This window comes from Saimiri boliviensis, chromosome 8, assembly GCF_048565385.1.
Source record: "Saimiri boliviensis isolate mSaiBol1 chromosome 8, mSaiBol1.pri, whole genome shotgun sequence".
In the NCBI taxonomy this organism is placed as follows: domain Eukaryota; kingdom Metazoa; phylum Chordata; class Mammalia; order Primates; family Cebidae; genus Saimiri; species Saimiri boliviensis.
In genome coordinates, this window is record NC_133456.1 from 29,744,587 (window position 1) to 29,762,719 (window position 18,133).

General features: G+C 41.0%; 2 protein-coding genes across 9 annotated transcripts in view; one reads left to right on the plus strand and one right to left on the minus strand.

The window, feature by feature from the left end:
* Positions 1-5,538: 5,538 nt before the first annotated feature.
* The window catches only part of ILDR1 (immunoglobulin like domain containing receptor 1), a 39,425-nt gene continuing 26,830 nt past the window's right edge, over positions 5,539-18,133 (plus strand). For all 4 annotated transcript variants that reach the window (XM_074404259.1, XM_003941645.4, XM_074404260.1 and 1 more), the window contains exon 1: positions 5,539-5,788. In XM_074404259.1, the coding sequence (XP_074260360.1) occupies positions 5,731-5,788 (58 nt within the window). In that variant the 5' untranslated portion in view covers positions 5,539-5,730. The remainder of the gene's footprint in view (positions 5,789-18,133) is intronic.
* Positions 10,642-18,133, minus strand: part of SLC15A2 (solute carrier family 15 member 2) — a 92,174-nt gene continuing 84,682 nt past the window's right edge. For all 5 annotated transcript variants that reach the window (XM_074404257.1, XM_003941643.4, XM_074404256.1 and 2 more), the window contains one exon: positions 10,642-17,326. The gene's annotated coding sequence lies outside the window, so the exon portion shown is untranslated. The remainder of the gene's footprint in view (positions 17,327-18,133) is intronic.

Consider the following 18,133-nt stretch of genomic DNA (forward strand, 5'->3'; position numbering starts at 1 on the left):
TCTTTATCAGCAGCATGAAAACAGACTAATACAGGGTGCTTATAGGAACAACAACAACAACAAAAAAAAACCCATAAGAAAGTATGAACTCTCAGGGGTTTACTGTATCACACTAGCCCATACTCAGCCTTCAACAATTTATTAAAGTTTTCTAGCTGATTCTTGTTACTGGCTTACATGGCATCTGGAAGCATCAGCTACAGGTAATAAAATGCTCTGATGTTGTTTTTCCATATATGAGCCTCTTTCTTTCCAGATTTTGTTGAATTTTTGCCCTGTGACCTCAGTTCTCTTAGGGATTCAAGAAACTTCATTTGTTTGCAGTTTGTCCAGGATTTTCTTGTCATAAGGATGAAAATAACTCTTTTATACCTCTCTGAGGTGAAATCAGAACTAATATCTATTTAATATGTAATTTCTAGAATTCAATGAAAATTAACCAGACACAAGAAGTTGCTGGATTTGACCTTGTGGTCAAAATTCAACTGTACCTCTATATACCAACAACAAATAAAATGTTAAAAAATAAATAATAGTATTTAACATCAAAGATATGTGAGATTTCTTCTAAGTTCTTAAATTGGAAGGCTTAATAACATAAAAATTGCAATTCTCCCCAAATTGGTCTATTGATTTAATGCAATCCCAATTAAAATCTTAGCAGACTTTTATGGAAATTGACAAGCTGATTCTAAAATATATGTAGAACTGCAAAGAACCTGTAATAGTTAAGTCATCCTTGAAGAAGAAAAGTGAGGCGGAAGGACTTATTCTGGTAGATATCAAAAGTAAAGATGACACTGCTGAACAGTAGGGAATGAATTTAATTTTCAATGAAAATATGTTCAGTAAATTGTTTATCCATAAGAGAAATAATAATTAAACTTAACCCCTACCTCACAGCTCAGTTCCATGTCGATTGTAGATCTAAATGTAAGAGGCAAAATATAATGCCACTGGGAGGTAATAAAGAAAAAAATCTTCATGACCTGGAAAAGACAGCATTTCTTACATAAAACGCAAAAACCTTAAAGACTTTAAAGGAAAAGATTGATAAATTAAACATTATTAAAATAATAAAAATATCTGTTTATCAAGCAATAGCATTAAGAGAGCAAAATGGCAAGTCACAAATTGAGAGAAGATACGTTGAACTTGTGTAACAACAAAGGCACTGTATTCAGGACACATAAGAAACTCCTACAAACTCCAATAGGAAAAAGATAGAAAACTGAACAAACAACAACAACAACAACAAAAACCAAAAGATTCTATCAAGACTCAAGAAAGGATATTCAAAAGTTCGAGAGTCCAATAAACACATGAAGAAGTGCTCAACTATATTAGTCATCAGGGAAATGCAAATTAAACCACAGAAAAAAAACATCATACACCCACCAGCAGAGCTACAATTGAAAAGACTTAACAGTCTAATGCTAACACTCCAAATGTTGTCAAGGATGTGGAACAACTAAAAATCTCAAACACTGATAGTGTGTAGGTAAATTTGGAAAAATTTTTGGCATGTCCTACTAAGTTTGAACATAGGCATACTATATTGGTTATCTATTGCTTCATAACAAAGTACCCTAAGACTTAATGATTTAAAACAATTCTCTGTGTGTCAGGAATTTGACAGCAGCTTGGCTGTATGGTTTTTAATTTAGTGTCTCTCAGGTATTTGAAGTTAAGATGGCAGTTCTTCTGAAGACTGGACTGCAGCTGAAAAATTTCTTTTTAATATGGCTCACTCCCATGATTATAGCCAAGAAGTAGGTCTCTCAGTCCCTACTGACCCAGATTTCCCTATACAGGAGTGCAGCTCCTACCAACCTCATTCAGCCAATTCCACTTAATAAAGGTGTCCAGCTATCCTTTGGAGTTTTATTTAGATGGTCCACTACTCTCTAGTGCAATGTGTCTGACGTACTTGAAAACCTTTTATTCTTTCTATATATCTATGTTCATTAAAGGCATCACCATCCATCTAGGGTTAATAGTCAGAAACCTATATCCTTCTCTCAACCCCAAACTAATTGATCATCAATTATGTAAATTCCACATTCTACATATCTGTCAAAATATTCTCTTTTCTCCATTTCCAACACCAGTTTTGGCTTGGGACCTCAGTTCTCCCACCTTAACTATAGTTAACAGTTTCCTAACTACTCTCCCTATCTTTCATCTAAATTCCCACCTACCATTTTTCTCACTGCTGCCAAGTTTATCTTTTGAAAACGCAATTCTCATTATGCCTCTCCCAGTTTAAAATGCTTCATTGACTCTCTGTTGTCTTCTATATGAAGTCTTAGTTCTCCAGCTGATCATACAAGGCTCTTTATTTACTGTGGCTAGCTTTCTAACACACCACCCAAGCAAAACTAAAGTGCTTATAGTTCAGCTATGCTGTTTACTGGTGCTGTGATTTTTGTATAGGCTGGTCTCTCTTCTTGGATTGGTCTGGCAAAGTCATATTCATTTTCAAACCCAAAGCAGATGTCACTACCTCCAGGAATTATTGATAAAGAGTGCAATAAAAATTTATTGAGTATATCTATATTTCAGATACTATTTTAGATGCTGGGAATACAAAATGCATAAGACATAGTCTGAATCTTCTAGTGTCAATCAGCTGCTTACATTTCTTACCTCCCTTTAGCTCTAAGTGCCTGGTGCATAATTTTTACTTACTTGATTCTTCATTCTTTTCTCTATGTATCTACAAAATCTTCTCTATCTTAATACTGTACACATGTAAATGTACAAATATTACACTATTCTCAAATAGAGATGCACATATAAAGTATTCAGAAAACACACAGTATTCAGAAACATTCATAGACACAGTTTCAACTAGGAAACATGATTATTAATGATGAGATAACAGCTTAGTGCTTTGTGGTCAGGCCCTAGCTCAGTTAACACAGAGAAGCATTGTACAGCTAGGGTGGTGAAGGGTATGTGTTCTGAAAATAGATTGCCTGAATTTGTATCTCAGCTCCGCTACTTATAAGCTGGGTAACCTGGGTAAGTTAACGAACCTTTGCCCCTCATCTGTAAAATGGGGACAATGATAGTTCCTGCATCACAGTGCTGTTCAATATGAATTATTGAATTTCTGTTAACTTCAATAATGGAAGTGCTTGGAGGTTAGACTGATGGGTAGTGAGTTATCTCAATTGGTTGTTCCCAGTCAGCTACAGCTCAAATTCCTTGTTCTCTTCCCCCTTCTCACTAGCACACTTAGCTAGTCTTTTTAAAGAGTGCTCAGAATGGTGCCTAGCACAATGTGTTTAATACATGGTAGCTATTATTATTACTTTGTGTAGGAGGAAGTCACGATCAGCAGGCCAAGTGATTTTGACTTTATATACAGCAATGAAAGACTGTTTCTTGTTCTGAGCCAGGTATATGCTCTTATCTAATCTTTATTGGACCAATGGCACATGTGGGAAGAATGATTGGCCCAAGAGCACCCAGAGTTGTGGGATTCAGTTTTCCCTTATGTAGAGCTAAATAACATATGTGGAAAGAAATTGTATTAGCACACACTGACAGAGCCAGCTAGCTGTAAATACAGATGGATGGACTACATTAATAGCTAGGTGAAGGTCTATAGTACAACAGCTAAGAGCACAAGCTCTGGAGTCAGACCATCTCACCGAGGCTCATTACTTTGCCATTTACCAGCATTGTGAACTTGGACAATTTTTCTCTTTGTTCCTCAGTTTCCACATCTATAAAATGGTATTGATATTAATAGCCCCTATTTCATGCAGTTATTGTAAGACTTTTGTGAAATAAAGCATGGGAGAAATGCTGGCTTTAATGAACAAACATGGGAGAAATGCCGGCTTAGATGAATATTAAAATGGCTTTCATACCAAAGCGGGGGCTGAGGGGTATGGGAGGGAGGTGTGGGAAGGACAGGGCTCACCTTTTTTTTTTTTTTAGACTGGAATTGAGCATTTGCTGAAGACTATTCACAAAACCAGAAACCATACAAATCCCTCAGGATCACAGACATCCAAACATAACCAATGTTGCTGGGAGCATACTCAGGGTCTCTAGAGGGGATTGAGGGACCTGACCCCCAACCACTCATACTGCAGCTTCTTCCTGCTGCTGCTGCTGTGGTAAGATTCCTCCACAAAAACCTCTGAGGCTCCTAAACATTTTACCATCTATCTTTGGCCACACACTTCCTGAATTTACTCTCTGGAAGAGAAGAGGCCCATTGGGGAAAAGAGAAGCCAGATCCAGGAGGGAGCCGGGAGGAGGAAAGAGAGGAAGAAGAAGTTGGGTTAAGATCCCGAATCTATCCAGGACAGGGCTGCTCCTCTGGGTGGAGGTGAAATGAAGGATACCAGCAGCCCAGGAGAAGAGGGCCCCTCACAGCAGAGCAGGCAGGATATGAGCTCAGGAGAAATAATACTGACTTCTAAGGTTAGTGACCAGAATGGGAGCTTCCTGAAACTGTGTTTAATGAATTTTTGTAATTCTTTTCTTGAAGAAAAATGTGATGGCTGGTGGGCTTCCTGCCATGGAAGGAGAGACTGAGATTACATGCTACATGGCCTGGTGCAAAGAGACCTAGTGCAAAGAGACCTGGTGCAAAGAGTCTTTGCAAAGCAAAAGGTCAAAACCTTGATCTTGCAAGGTCACAACCTTGGTAGGGGCCAAGGTCTGTGAGTGGCTTTTCAGTGACAATGAAAGATAAGAAAAAATAAAAATAAATATACCTATGTTAACAATGCCTAGCTATGGAAAGTGGGAGCTGTATTTTTTTAAACTCCCATAACTTTATAGTTTTCTAATTTTTCTAAAATATTTTACTTTAATAGATGTAGAAATTTGAGTCTACTTCTCTAGTTTATGTCTTCTAGAAACGCATCTTTATTTTATTTTATTTTATTTTCAAGACGGAGTTTTGCTCTGTCACTCAGGCTGGAGTGCAGTGGTGCCATCTCTGCTCACTGCAACCTCGGCCTCCCAGGTTCAAGCAATTCTCCTGCCTCAGCCTCCTGAGTAGCTGGGATTACAGGGACGCGCCACCATGCATGGCTTTTTTGTATTTTTATTAGAGACGGGTTTCGCAATGTTGGCCAGGCTGGTCTTGAACTCCTGACCTCAGGTGATCCACCCGCCTCAGCCTCCCAAAGTGCTGGGATTACAAGCCGTGAGCCACTGCACCTGGCTTAGAAACGAATCTTTAGTTTCTAGAAAATTTGAACAGACATTACGTGTAAACTTTATATTACTGTGTTTTTAGTGAAACAATGTTTTGCAAATATTTACAAAAGAATGGAAATATAACGCAGGAAAGCACCCAGGAAAGTTATGTCCACATAACTCCAGAAGGAGAGGGGGATAAATTTGCAGGGGGTGAGATTTCCCTAGAACTTCTGGAGGAAAGTGGGAACCGTGTTTCAGCGAGCAGGTGGCGGCGGCAGGTAGGGAAGGTGGCCGCGGTCCCCCAGGAGCCGGGGGCGGAGCAGGAAACGGTGGCGCGCGGGGCGGGAGGCGGAGCCGCTCGGAGCGCCGCAGGTACGGACTAGCGGGGCGGCACCTGCCCGGAGACCAGAGCGGACCCTCCCTCTGCGCTGAGCTGAAGTGAGGGGAAACCCGAGGCGTTCCTTGGAGAAGGTGGTGCGTACTGGGGCGGCATCTGATGAAGAAAGACGCGGTGCCCCGAAGCCCCTGAGCTGAAAAGGCCAAAGAAGGGGCAGTATGGCGTGGCCCAAACTGCCCGCACCTTGGCTGCTGCTCTGCATCTGGCTCCCAGCAGGTGAGCCTTGGAAAACTGGCACCCACCCTGAGCCCAAGGAGACAGGAAGCCATTGTGGCCTGGCCTTGCAGAGCTGGCCGCGGGCAGGGCAGTGGAGGCCTGGGCCGTGCTCTGGTGGCGCTTGGCATGGGCGCAAGGAGGTGCGGGGACTGGATCGAGTTTCTGCCTGTGGGAACCTGTTGCTTTCCTCTTTTGTTAGCCCAGGCTCTTCCCAAACAGACGCAACTAAGAAACCTGGAGCCTTTGAGCTTCCCTTCCTGCAGTCATTAGGCACTTCTTGATCTCTGAAGCTGAACTGATAGGGGTAAAAACACCATTCTTAAAAATTCCTAATTACTTTTTCCTTTCATCTGATATGGCGACAACCATAGTGGCACAGAAGTGCAAATATTTCATTTCTAGGAGGTTATAATATGTCCTCAGTATATAAAGCAATGTTCGGCCAGAATCTGAATCTATAGTGCAGGACCACAACGTGTGCCTCTGTGCTAACCATGTTCAATGTCACTTTTCTACTTTCATTGTATCCCGTCACTGGCCTAACTTTACCCCTTGCTCATCCCCCATCAGGTGTCCAACCATCTCCCCTCTCAGGCTTCATTCTCTTACCCTCCACACCAGTCTCCTCTCTACTTTGGAAAAATGAATTTGTGTATCTCGGTGTGTGTCTTGGAAATCTGACTCGTGTATCTGCACGAGTGAAACCAGGTAGGAAAGGATAGCTGAGGGGCAGAAAAAGCAGGCTCTTTCCACTTTTTTCCAATTAGGATGTAGGTGTGACTTTGCAAACAAGAATTTGTAACTTCGCCTGGAAGCTCCACCCTGTTTGATTTCATTTTACCCATCCCCTCCCTTTAGGAATAGCCACTATGTTACCTCTAATTTGTCAGTGGAAAGTCAACTTAGAGTTTGCTCACAGACCAGTTTGACTCTTGTGTTTTTAGGTTGGGAACAGATGCAATATTAAGGTGTGTAGGCAGAATGTTCTTTTTACAAGCTTGATAAGACATAAGAATTGCTCAGCTATAATCAAATCTCATTCAGACAGGATTCTACAATAACTTAAGGGTAATGCTGAGAATAAAAGAGAGAGAGGCTGCAAAAGGGTAGGGAAACTAGAAAACTGATATCCCCAAGCCCCTCTGGCTTACAAGGTTTTCTGCAGGATATAGGTCCTAGAAACTGTCTGAAGTTGATAAGACTAAATGTTGAACACCCATGATGCACAGGGAAATGGATCAAACCTCAAACCTCACCTCAATTTATATCCAAAATTTCACTAATCACCAGCTTCGGCTATGAATGCAAATTTATAAAAATCCCACAGCTTTGCACAGTCGTCTCTCCTGTGCCTCACATGCTCATCTCAAACTTCACAGCAGCTGGGGATTTCTGAAGCCGCTTGAGCTACCTTTTTAGAAAAATAGAGTTCGGCTTCCACCTCTGCCCCTGGGTATTCTATCCTCAGAATTAAAACTTTGTAAGCCTAAGCAAACCTCTAAATGCACTTTCACTTTATTGTTGAGAAATTGATATTTCAACTGTTTGACTCCAACACTTGGAGGGGAAATAGCTATTTTAGCAGATAGTTTCCCTATGAGTAGGAATATAAATAAACTATTTATATTCAGCTATTTAATGTGGTTTGCATCAATGATGTTTATGTGACACTAGACACTGAACTGTTAGTGAACTGTTCAATGCTTCCAGTAAATAACAATGATTATAGCACATATCTCATAAAGCTTTTGTGAGGATTAAGTGAAATAAAGGTTTTAAAGTACTTAATAGACTGCCTGAACAAAGTGAGGGAAAGCTTACTCAATATTAGCCAGGGTGATAATAGTAGTCACGAATTAGAGCCAAGTAGGATTGTTTAAAGCTAACTTTAAGTAAATGAGTTTCTCTCTTCCTCCTTCCTCTATGGCTAAGAAAATGTGAACTATAATAACAGGTGATTATCAGGTTGGAATTCGGAATCTGCCTCTTACTAGTTGTGACTTCAGATGGATTACTTAAACTACCTTCATCTGGAAAACAGGTGAAATTCTTGACAAGCCAACTCCCAGTGCCCCCCACCAATAAGGCCAACTATTGTTGGGTGGATTAAGGTTGAGCACAGTGTCCATGCCTCACAACAAACTGCAATATGCACTTTGGAAAACCCTGTACTAGGGTGTGTTTGTTTTGGTCCATCACTATGATCCCTTCTGTCTCTAAAGAAGTGTCAACCCAATTCTCTGATTAGCCTCCAAGTTTCCACAATTGCCAAGTGTGAGGCAGTAGTAAAATTGTGTCATATTTAGGTACTTGTTGTTCACTGTGGCTTGGGGCCCCTAACGAAGCTTCTGAGGTTAGAGAGTCTTGTAATGTCACAGTCCTGTGCTCTGAGCTGTGTAGAGATCAGTTGTCAGAGGTATGTGTGTGTCATCTTCACTCAGGAAATACTGGGCATAAGTCCTTCTCTACTATCCCCACCTTTTCCTTAATTTTTAAGCCAAACTTCCCAAAGTGTCTGTCAAGATCAAATTAAAGATCAAGCTTCTTCTCTTGCTCTCAATATCTACCAAAGCAGTGCTTTCCAATTTTTTTTCACAGCTCCCAGAAAGATCCACGTACCTTGTGACATGTATGCACCTATATAGAGTTTATAAAATGGAAGCAAGGTGATCACAAAAATTTTATTACTGAGTTGAATAAAATAATAACAATTGATATTACATATTACCCTACTGATACTAAAATTCATTTAAAAATCAACCCCACATTAACAATATTAAATATAAACACCCTGTAAGTTGATTTTCTCAAAACCTGCTGCAAACTGCGATATGCACTTTGGAAAATCCTGTGCTAGGGTGTGTTTGTTCTGGTCCATCACTGTGATCCCTCCTGTCTCCAAGGAAGAGTCAACCCAATTCTCTGATTAGCCTCCAAGTTCCCACAATTACAAAGTGTGAGGCAGTAGTAAAATTGTGTCATATTTAGGTACCTGCTGTTCACTGTGGCTTGCAGTCCCTAATGAAGCCTCTAAGGTCAGGGAGTCTTGTGATATTGTCACAGTCCTTGTGCTCTGAGCTATATAGACATCAGTTGTCAGAGGTGCATGTGTGTGTGATTCTCTGAAGGTCTTTTCTTCAGAAATCAATACACTTTTGGGACTGGTGTGGTGGCTCATGTCTGCAATCCCAGCACTTTGGTAGGCCGAGGTGAGCAGGTCACTTGAGGTCAGGAATTCAAGACCAGCCTGGCCAACATGGTGAAACTCTATCTCTACTAAAAATAAAAAAAAATTAGCTGGGTGTGGTGGTATGCACCTGTATTCCCAACTAATTGGAGGGCTGAGTCAGGAGAATCACTTGAACCAAGAGTTGGAGGTTGCAGTGAGCTGAGATCTCGCCACTTCACTCCAGCTTGGGTGACGGAGTGAGATGCTGTCTAAAAAAAAAAATAAAGAAAGAAAGAAATACACTTTTAATGCACAAGTGATATATGAATATTTATTCCTTAAAACATTAAAATAAGACTAAAATAAGTACCATTATTGGCCAATAGCTCTGGTTGCCTTCATCCAATGTCAAAGTTTATTCTTAGAATGAAAGTTTAGTGTCCTGCTTGACCCCGCCCCCAAATTCTAAAAGGATGTGTGTCATTTGTGCTCTTGTGAATTTTTTTTAACATCATAGTGTGGTGTCAACTTGCAGATCCACACAGCTATCAACTTGTATTATCATTCTTTGACAGATCAAACAGCTGACTCCTAAGTAATAATATCCTTAGAGTGACAGCATCTAGGCCAGTAATTTTTCCAGGGTAGTCAGGGTGGAGGTATGATCATACTGTAGACTTAATGAAATCTTATGAAGTTCCCTAATATATCTCAGGGTGAGGGGGTATGGGTGGTGGATGGGAGACTGTCCACTCAACTGCTCCCTTGCCTCCTTGGGAGCTCCTGAAGTACCTCCCCAGAATCCCTGCGTTCTGCTGAACACAGGTAGAAATCACTTTCAGCCTTTATCTTCCCCTCCCAGCCAGTTTTACAGATAAGGAAATGCGGACCCAGGGAAGTCATGTGTTTCAGGTTGACATAATGGAGTTAGCTGGAGAACTGGGACCAGAACCCTGGTGTCTTCACCCTTTTTCCACTGCTCTCTCTCCTATTTCATACTGTAGAGCAGGTTTATTTTGTTTAATTGAATGTTGGTATACAGAAATAGAAACAGGTGACTGCTTCCTATATGTCTAACTAAATGCTAATGTTTAAATGTCTTGCCCCAACAACAATGCAGTGAAACAAGATGTTGGATGATTACTTGTATACTATAATGAAATAAATTATTATTACTGGATTATGAAGTCCTTGGGGAAAAATAAAATTGTGTGTTTTAAAAATTGAGAAACCTCTGGCCGGACATGGTGGCTCATGCCTATAATCCCAGCACTTTGGGAGGCCAAGGCAGGTGAATCATTTAAGGTCAGGAGTTCAAGACCAGCCCTACCAACATGGTGAAACCCTGTCCCTGCTAAAAATACAAAAACTGGCCAGGCATGGTGGCAGGTGCCTGTAATCCTAGCTACTCAGGGGGCTGAGGCAGGAGAATCACTTGAACCCACGGGGGCAGAGGTTGCAGTTAGCTGAGATTGCGTCACTTCACTTCAGCCTGGGTGAAAGAGTGAAACTCCTTCTCAAAAATAAATAAAATAAAATAAAGACTTGAGAAGACTCTGACCATGTCCCCAGTTCTTTCTAGATCTCCCATTCTGCAACTCTTGGGATAAGGTGGAATCAGAGGAAAGCAATTTTGACACTTTATTTCTCATAACCAGTTAATCACCAAGTTCTGTTACTTAGTCCCAGAATCTGCCCCTTCTTTTCTATTTTAGGTGACAATTCTTTTTTTTTTTTTTTTTTTTTCTTGAGACGGAGTTTTGCTCTTGTTACCCAGGCTGGAGTGTAATGGCGCTATCTCGGCTCACCGCAACCTCCGCCTCCTGAGTTCAGGCAATTCTCCTGCCTCAGCCTCCTGAGTAGCTGGGATTATAGGCACGCGCCACCATGCCTAGCTAATTTTTTGTATTTTTAGTAGAGACGGGGTTTCACCATGTTGACCAGGATGGTCTCAATCTCTTGACCTCGTGATCCACCCGCCTCGGCCTCCCAAAGTGCTGGGATTACAGGCTTGAGCCACCGCGCCCGGCTTAGGTGACAATTCTTATACTAGTCTACTTTAAGCATCTTCTTGCCTCTAGTCCTGCTACTTCTCTGTCTACTTCCAACCATTCTCTATGCAGATGATAGGTTAACCTACCCAATGACTTAATCATCCCCACTCTTATTTTAATTTTCCATCCAAAGAAGCTCCATTAGATCCCTATAGCTTATGAGGGTGGGGTAAAGCTCTTTGTTTGAAATTCAAGGCCAACTAATTCTGGGCTCACGACTTTGGAAGACTTGTACCCACAACACACACCCTCTTTTTTGCTTTTTGTCTGGCCATACTAGACATGGTTAACGTTAACCATTTTTCTGAACTTTTAGGGCACTTAAAATTTGTTCCAAGCAATTTAGTCTATCTTGCATGAATGTATCTGTTCTTTTGTTCAGAAAAGGTTTAATGTCCACTAGGTGCAAGACATTGTGCTAGCAAACAAAAGCAGTCATGGCCCTGGCCCCCATGGTGCTTATTATCTAAAGGGGATTCAAGTGAATGTAGAAATACAACTGTGACAAGACCAGGAAGGAAGGACACAAGGTACCACAAGAGCACTGAGTAGATGGATTTTGCTCAGTCAGGATGCCCTCCCTGAAGGGATGATGCTTGAGTACTGAGGCACGATCAATCCAAACCAAAGTAATAGCATGTACAAGAATGCTAGATAGGAGCTTAGTGTGTGGGAGAGATGAGAAGAGTGTTAGTTTGACTGAGTGAAGGAAGCGCTGGGAAGAATGGTGGAGTTAAGGCCAGAAGAGTGGGTAGGATCAGATGTGCATGGCTTAATGGGTCATGGTAGGAGGTTTTGTGTTTATCTTAACAGCAATGGACAGCTGGTAGAGCTTTTTAAGGAGGAGGAATTGGGAGACTAACAGCAATGTGGAGTCCAACTGGCAGGGAGCACCAGTGTAGGCATGAGTACAGTACTAGCTAAGTACAGGTGGTATGGAAGCTGGACATAATAGTAGCTTATGCTAGGATAGTACTGAAATTGGGGAGAGAGAGAGAGAGAGAGAGAATCTGGAAATATTTCAGAGATAAATAAACCCAATCTGATGATAGATTGTGTATTAGTCTCTTCTCATGCTGCTATAAAGAACTGCCTGAGGTTGCACAATTTATAAGGGAAAGAGATTTAATTGACTCACAGTTCTGCAGGGCTGGGGTGGCCTCAGGAAGCTTATAATCATAGCAGAAGGGGAAGCAAACATGTCCTTCTTCACATGGTGGCAAGAGAGAGAAATGAGTGCCCAGTGAAGGGGGAAGATGCTTATAAAACCATTGGATCTTGTGAGAATTCACTCACTATCACAGAAACAGGATGGGAGAAACCACCCCAAAATCAATTATCTCCATCTGGTCCCTCCCACGACATATAAAGATTATGGGAACTACAATTCAAGATGAGATTTGGGTGGGGACACAGCCAAATCATATCAGACTGTATATGAAGAGTGAAGGAGAAAGAGATACCAGGATGATTCCTTCCTAGTTTTTGGTCTTTTCCATTCACTGAGATGGGAAACATGAGAGAGGCCCAAGTTTATATGAAAGGATGATGATTTAGATTTTGGGCTTGATTTAGAATTTGAAACAACCAAGAAGAACTATCAGGAGCATTTGGATACATGTGTCTGTTTTAGTCCCTTATAGTACAGGAGTAAGATTTAGTATTCAGTGCTCCGGTAGTTTCTGATTAATAATGTAAAACTCATCCATGACAGGAACTACTTTGTCTGTGTGTTTTCCTGTTCATCATTGAATCTCCTACCAGGAGCACAAGTTCCAAGAGTGCAGAGACCCGTCTCTCTTATTTGCTACTAGTGTCTGGCTCAGAGTGGATATTCAATAAATGAATGAATGCATGTGTTCTGGTGGTGCCCAAATTTGCATCTGCTCTGAGATTAGTGTGTGGAGACATGAGTCACTAACTTGGGTCAATGACTTTGGGAAACTCCGAGCATCTGCCTCTCAACCAGGTCTTGGCCTCTCCCCCTGGTAATCAAAGGGATGTTAAGTTCAAACCACCTGAGTGGCTATTTATTTGACTTAAAAAAATTTTTAAGATTGATATTTTCCCCTTTTGAATAGGTTGTGATGAAGCATGTCACTCACTATTTACGGGAATATATATTTCTTTCCTGAAGAATCCATTCAAATAGAAAAGGCTTATTCCCTTTAGCTCACTTTGAGAAATATGTTCTACTAGAATAAAAGAATGCATGTGAAGATGTACTTATATAAACATATTAATTTCAGTAATTCATGTCAGCATTGCCTGTAATACTTAAAAATCAGAACCAACCTAAATGTCCATCATTTGAAAAATGTGTAAATAAAAGCAGCTCATCAATAGAGTGAAATGTTCATGCAGTTACTAAAAAAAAAAAAAAAGATCTGCATATATTGATATACAATATATCATTACTTTGAAGAAAAAGTCACAAATCAATGTACATAATATGATTAATTTTTTAAAGAAACAGCATAAGAAAAGATGTGAAGGGATGTAGACCAAATTATCAATAGCAGTACCTCTGAAAAGTGGAATTCATGGTGAGCAAGGAGGAACTTTTTACTCGATACCCCTCTCCACTGTTTGAAGTGTCTCACTTATTTATTTTGTATTAACAAACAAAAGAAAGAAGGGTTTCTGTACAAAATGATTAAAATAAATTTGTGAATGTCCCTTAAATGTGTGAATATTCCTCAGAGGGTTAAATCTCAATCATTTAGAAAACTTATCCAGAAGACATGGTAGTGTAGTGGAGGTCCAAATTTAAATCCAGCTTTGCTATTTACTAGCTGCGTGGCCTTAAGCAAATTACTTAATCTCTCAGAATTTTCCTCATCAATGAAATTGAGATAAAGTAAAGCTTATCTCATCAGTTTCCTGCAAAGTTCAAATAAGATAACGTATAATAAACCACCTAATACTATGTCAAACAACACAGTAAGTGCTCAGCATATAGCACTTTCTTCTCAGGGGAGGCCGCACTGTTGAGGGTTGCATGCCAGACCTTGGTTAAACACCTAGACTCATTCCTCCCCCGACCCATCTGCTTTCCTGGTCTGTGTCTCTCTCAGCTCTCCCTATCCTTTCTTTCTTGTTCGTGACTACTCTTTCTTGTTCTTGTCTTGTTCCTTCTTGTCTATACCAAGTCTCTCTTCTCCTTGATTCCTCTCATATTTGCACTGTTATCTGAGGAAATGTAACAAGGACTGATGGTAAATATGCTTGGTGAGATAGCCTGCTCAGACATAAACTCTGATAGGACTGAACCTGTGTGCACTTTATTAACCTGCATGGAGTTAGGGTGCCTGTATACCTGAAAAACACTCAGGAATCAAGAACTCCCATTAGTGTCAGTCCCAGGCCACTGCCCCTTGCCAGCAAAGACCTGCCTCGCCTCCCTGCCTACCATCCCTTCCAAGAAGGACCCTTCAGGGGAAAGGAGGAGAAGTGCCATCTAGTCCTTCAAAACAGTTCTTAATTTTAAAAATATTTTAAAATATATGCCTACATTTCTATACTGTGTGAGTATCTTCTACAAACTAAAACTTCTTCTTGCCCAATCTAATACTACAAAAGAAATGTGGAAGAAAAAAATGTTCAAAAATGTGCACGTATTTAGGAACAGATGGCATTTAGTTGTAAAGATACTCTGCCCTCATTGGTGTTTCCTTCTGTTTTAGCATAGGATGGTAGTCCCCACTCAGCACAGCAGCCTGGCCTTGGAAAGTACCTGATGGCGGGAAACAGAGAATCCCCTTCCCTTTCTCTCCTTCTCATGAGCTCTGATATCTCATCTGAAGTTTCCTTTCCACTTATGTGACAGGTCTCCTTCCCTTCTTTCACAGAGCAAGGCAAGCCGTGAATTAGTTTGCCAGGGTACAAAGGTATGAAACTTTTGAAGCTTTGAGGCACCAACTCATTTTGCAAAGAGAAGACAATCATGATAGTTTACATTTGTATCATTTTTTCAAAATGATTTTACATGCTGGTCTCAGTGGATCTGGAACTCCTAAAGTAGTCAAGATAAGTACAAACGATACAAATGATAGCCAATGTTTATTGAATGTCTACTATATGCCCAGCTCTTTGCTGAATGGGGAACTTTTTTTATAGTCACCACAACCCTATGAGGCAGGTATTATTATCATCTCAGTTTTGCATACAAAGGAAAACAATCATTTGAAAATAACTTGCTGTGCCAGCTTCTGACTAACCCAATTCCCTTTTTTGACTCCCAGCAACTAATGTTGACTAGAGTGTTGGATACATGTGTCTGTTTTAGTCCCTTATTGTACAGGAGTAAGATTTAATATTCAGTGCTCCTGATTAATAATGTAATAATAATTCAGTGTTTCTGATTAATAATGTAAAACTCATCCATGACAGGAACTACTTTGTCTGTGTTTTCCTGTTCGTCATTGAATCTCCTACCAGGAGCACAAGTTCTAAGAGTGCAGAGAATAAACTGCTACTTATATCACATTACCAATCAGCTGGTAGGGAGTGGAGACAGAATCTGAGCCCAGGGCGTCAGGCTCCAGAATTAACGTTTTTAAGAGAAAATGATAGAGACGGCTAAGAAATTAGGAGTCAATGAACAGGGGAGGAGAAAATACCACAGGATAAAGAAAATTTAAGAATAGAAAAAATTTTAAGAATTCGAAAGCTTGTGGTAAGCTTGAAAGAGCAAAGTTGCAACCAGGATGACTATAATCAGGGAATTTCTCTTTTTGATCCTGTTCATATTTTCAGTCTGATTCTGCTGCTTTGGGTCCCTCCTTGAAAACTCTACCTTTTTAGTTCTGTGCATGCCCATGCCCAGTGTGGTTAGGTTCACAGGGAAATTAGAGGATATAGGAAAAGAAAGTGGGGGGGATTTTTCCCTTTGAGATGGGCTGTTCTGCTACTGCCTTTCTTTCCCTCCCAATCTGGAAAATCCACCTACTTTTTAAAAGCCTGGTGCCTCACTTCTACTTTGGAAGATCACGCTTGCCTGCTTGGGAAAAGTTGGGATTTGGTGTCAGCAAGCCCCAAGCTCAAATTCTGACGCTGACACTTTTTAGGTATGTGATGTTGAGCCCATGGGGGTGTAGCTTATACTCTGAACTTTTGTCCACATATATGAGCAGGGCTGTTGCCCAGCTGAGGGAGTTTGTGAGAATTAGAGACAAAGAATATACATCAACTGATACATAATAGATGCTGAGGACCAGCAGCAACAACTAAGATGGGAGAAGAGTTTGCTGGGTTGTTCAGTACCTCTTCTCCCAGAACTCTTTCTGTGTGTGTGTGTGTGTGTGTGTGTGTGTGTGTGTGAGAGAGAGAGAAAGAGAGACAGGGCAGGGAGTGGAGGTTTGAGGTCTGTGCAGGATGCTGTGGGGCTGGCAGACCCCTGGAGAAAGTGTGAGTGAGCTCAAGATGGCCAGAACTTGTCAAACCTGGCAGATATCAAGGCTTGCTATTCACACAGGGATGAAATGGAAGAGAAGGTAAAAGAGTACCCAAGCAGCAAAGTCAGTGCTGACGCTGGTAAAGGCGAGTTGTGTCACCCCAGCTGTGGTTTGCCCACAATGAAGGCATTCAGGGAAGGGGAGCTGAGTGATCATCTTTCTCTCCATTTCCCCGCCTCAAAGGTGTCAGATTCTGCAATCTTCAAAGCTACCCCATAGCGACCTCTGGCTCAAACCAAATTCCCTTTTCTGACCCCCAGCAAACCTGGCCTCCCCGCTCCCAAAAGCTCTACCTCTATACAAATAATGATGACTAGAGTGTTGAATAAATGGCTGTGTCAAATTATCATTTAGGCAAATAAAGAGCCTACATGTTCTTTATTTCACTGTGTCAGAGTGACTGCACCGATTATATTTAATTATAGCCTGGCCCCCAGCTCCAATTATTTGCAAACTTTTGAATACCAACTATCTTTTATTTAAAGAATAGCCAAGCTGAGGCAAGAACACTGCTCAGGAACAGAATCTCGACTCTGACCGCCTTAGAAAATAAATGGCCACAGACAAGTCACTTAAATTTCTAAGCCTCAGATTTGTTATATAGGAAGTGAACACAGCTAATCTTCTCCCAGGAATCACATATAGTATATATTTTAAGACGCTGTTGAACCTAAGATTTTATTTAGACTACAAATCAGTGTTTTCCTCTTTCTTCTCATCAGTACGTGTGTTATGTAACAAAATAAGCCAGTGTTGACAATGGCATTCTATTCATTGTGAAAATCTTACCTATGGCTGTTTCTACTGTTCAGATAAAACTGTGGTTGGTGAGATCTCCAAGGTCTATTTCAGGTCAGTTCTGGAAGAAAAACAAACAAAAACAAAAAACAAAGGGGTGGTCAGAGAGGAGGAACAAGAACCACAAATTAGATTAAGAAATAATCCAGGTTAGACTTGAGATATTGGTCACTGGCCCTTCCATTCTAATTGGCCTGATTTCTGGGAATCTACAGCTTATGAAGGCAGCAGCTGTTTTCCCCAAAACTACTCAAAGTTTATTTTAAAATGATATTTTTTCATTTACAGTTGAGTGGGTAAGTCATCCATATTCCTAGAAACACCACTTTCACTCTATTACTGTTCTTCAGAAAAGACTTCAGTGATGATCCATAGACAAGAAATTGACACTGGAATGTGATTTAGACTTCACCCCATCACCCACTTCCCATTCACCACCACCAGCCCTGCCGTATTTGTCTCCTTGTCTTCCACAAAGCTGGAGACAGAGCTAGATTGGTTTCCTCCAGGTTGCCCAGGTAACTGCCCCTTCCTGATAAGGCTCTTTGCTCCCTCCTTTCTTGATTACTGAAACAGTGCGTTTCTCTGCCTTCTTCCTACTTCTCATGTGTAATCTTAATACTACCTGCTTCTTGGAGCCTAGGTTAAATCTCTTCCTTTCATGATGTCTTCCTGCCCACTGCTCTCCCCTGCACTGCTGCAGAGCCTCTATCAAGCACATGTCATGGGGCATCTGCATCACAGCCCAGTCCTGGAAATAGGTCACCAGGTCATTTCTGTGAGTGCCTGTCCTGAACAGCATTCAGCTGTCTGTCTATGGATGAGGAACCCAGATGCAGGTGCTCATCAGAAGTTTAAGAGGACAGTC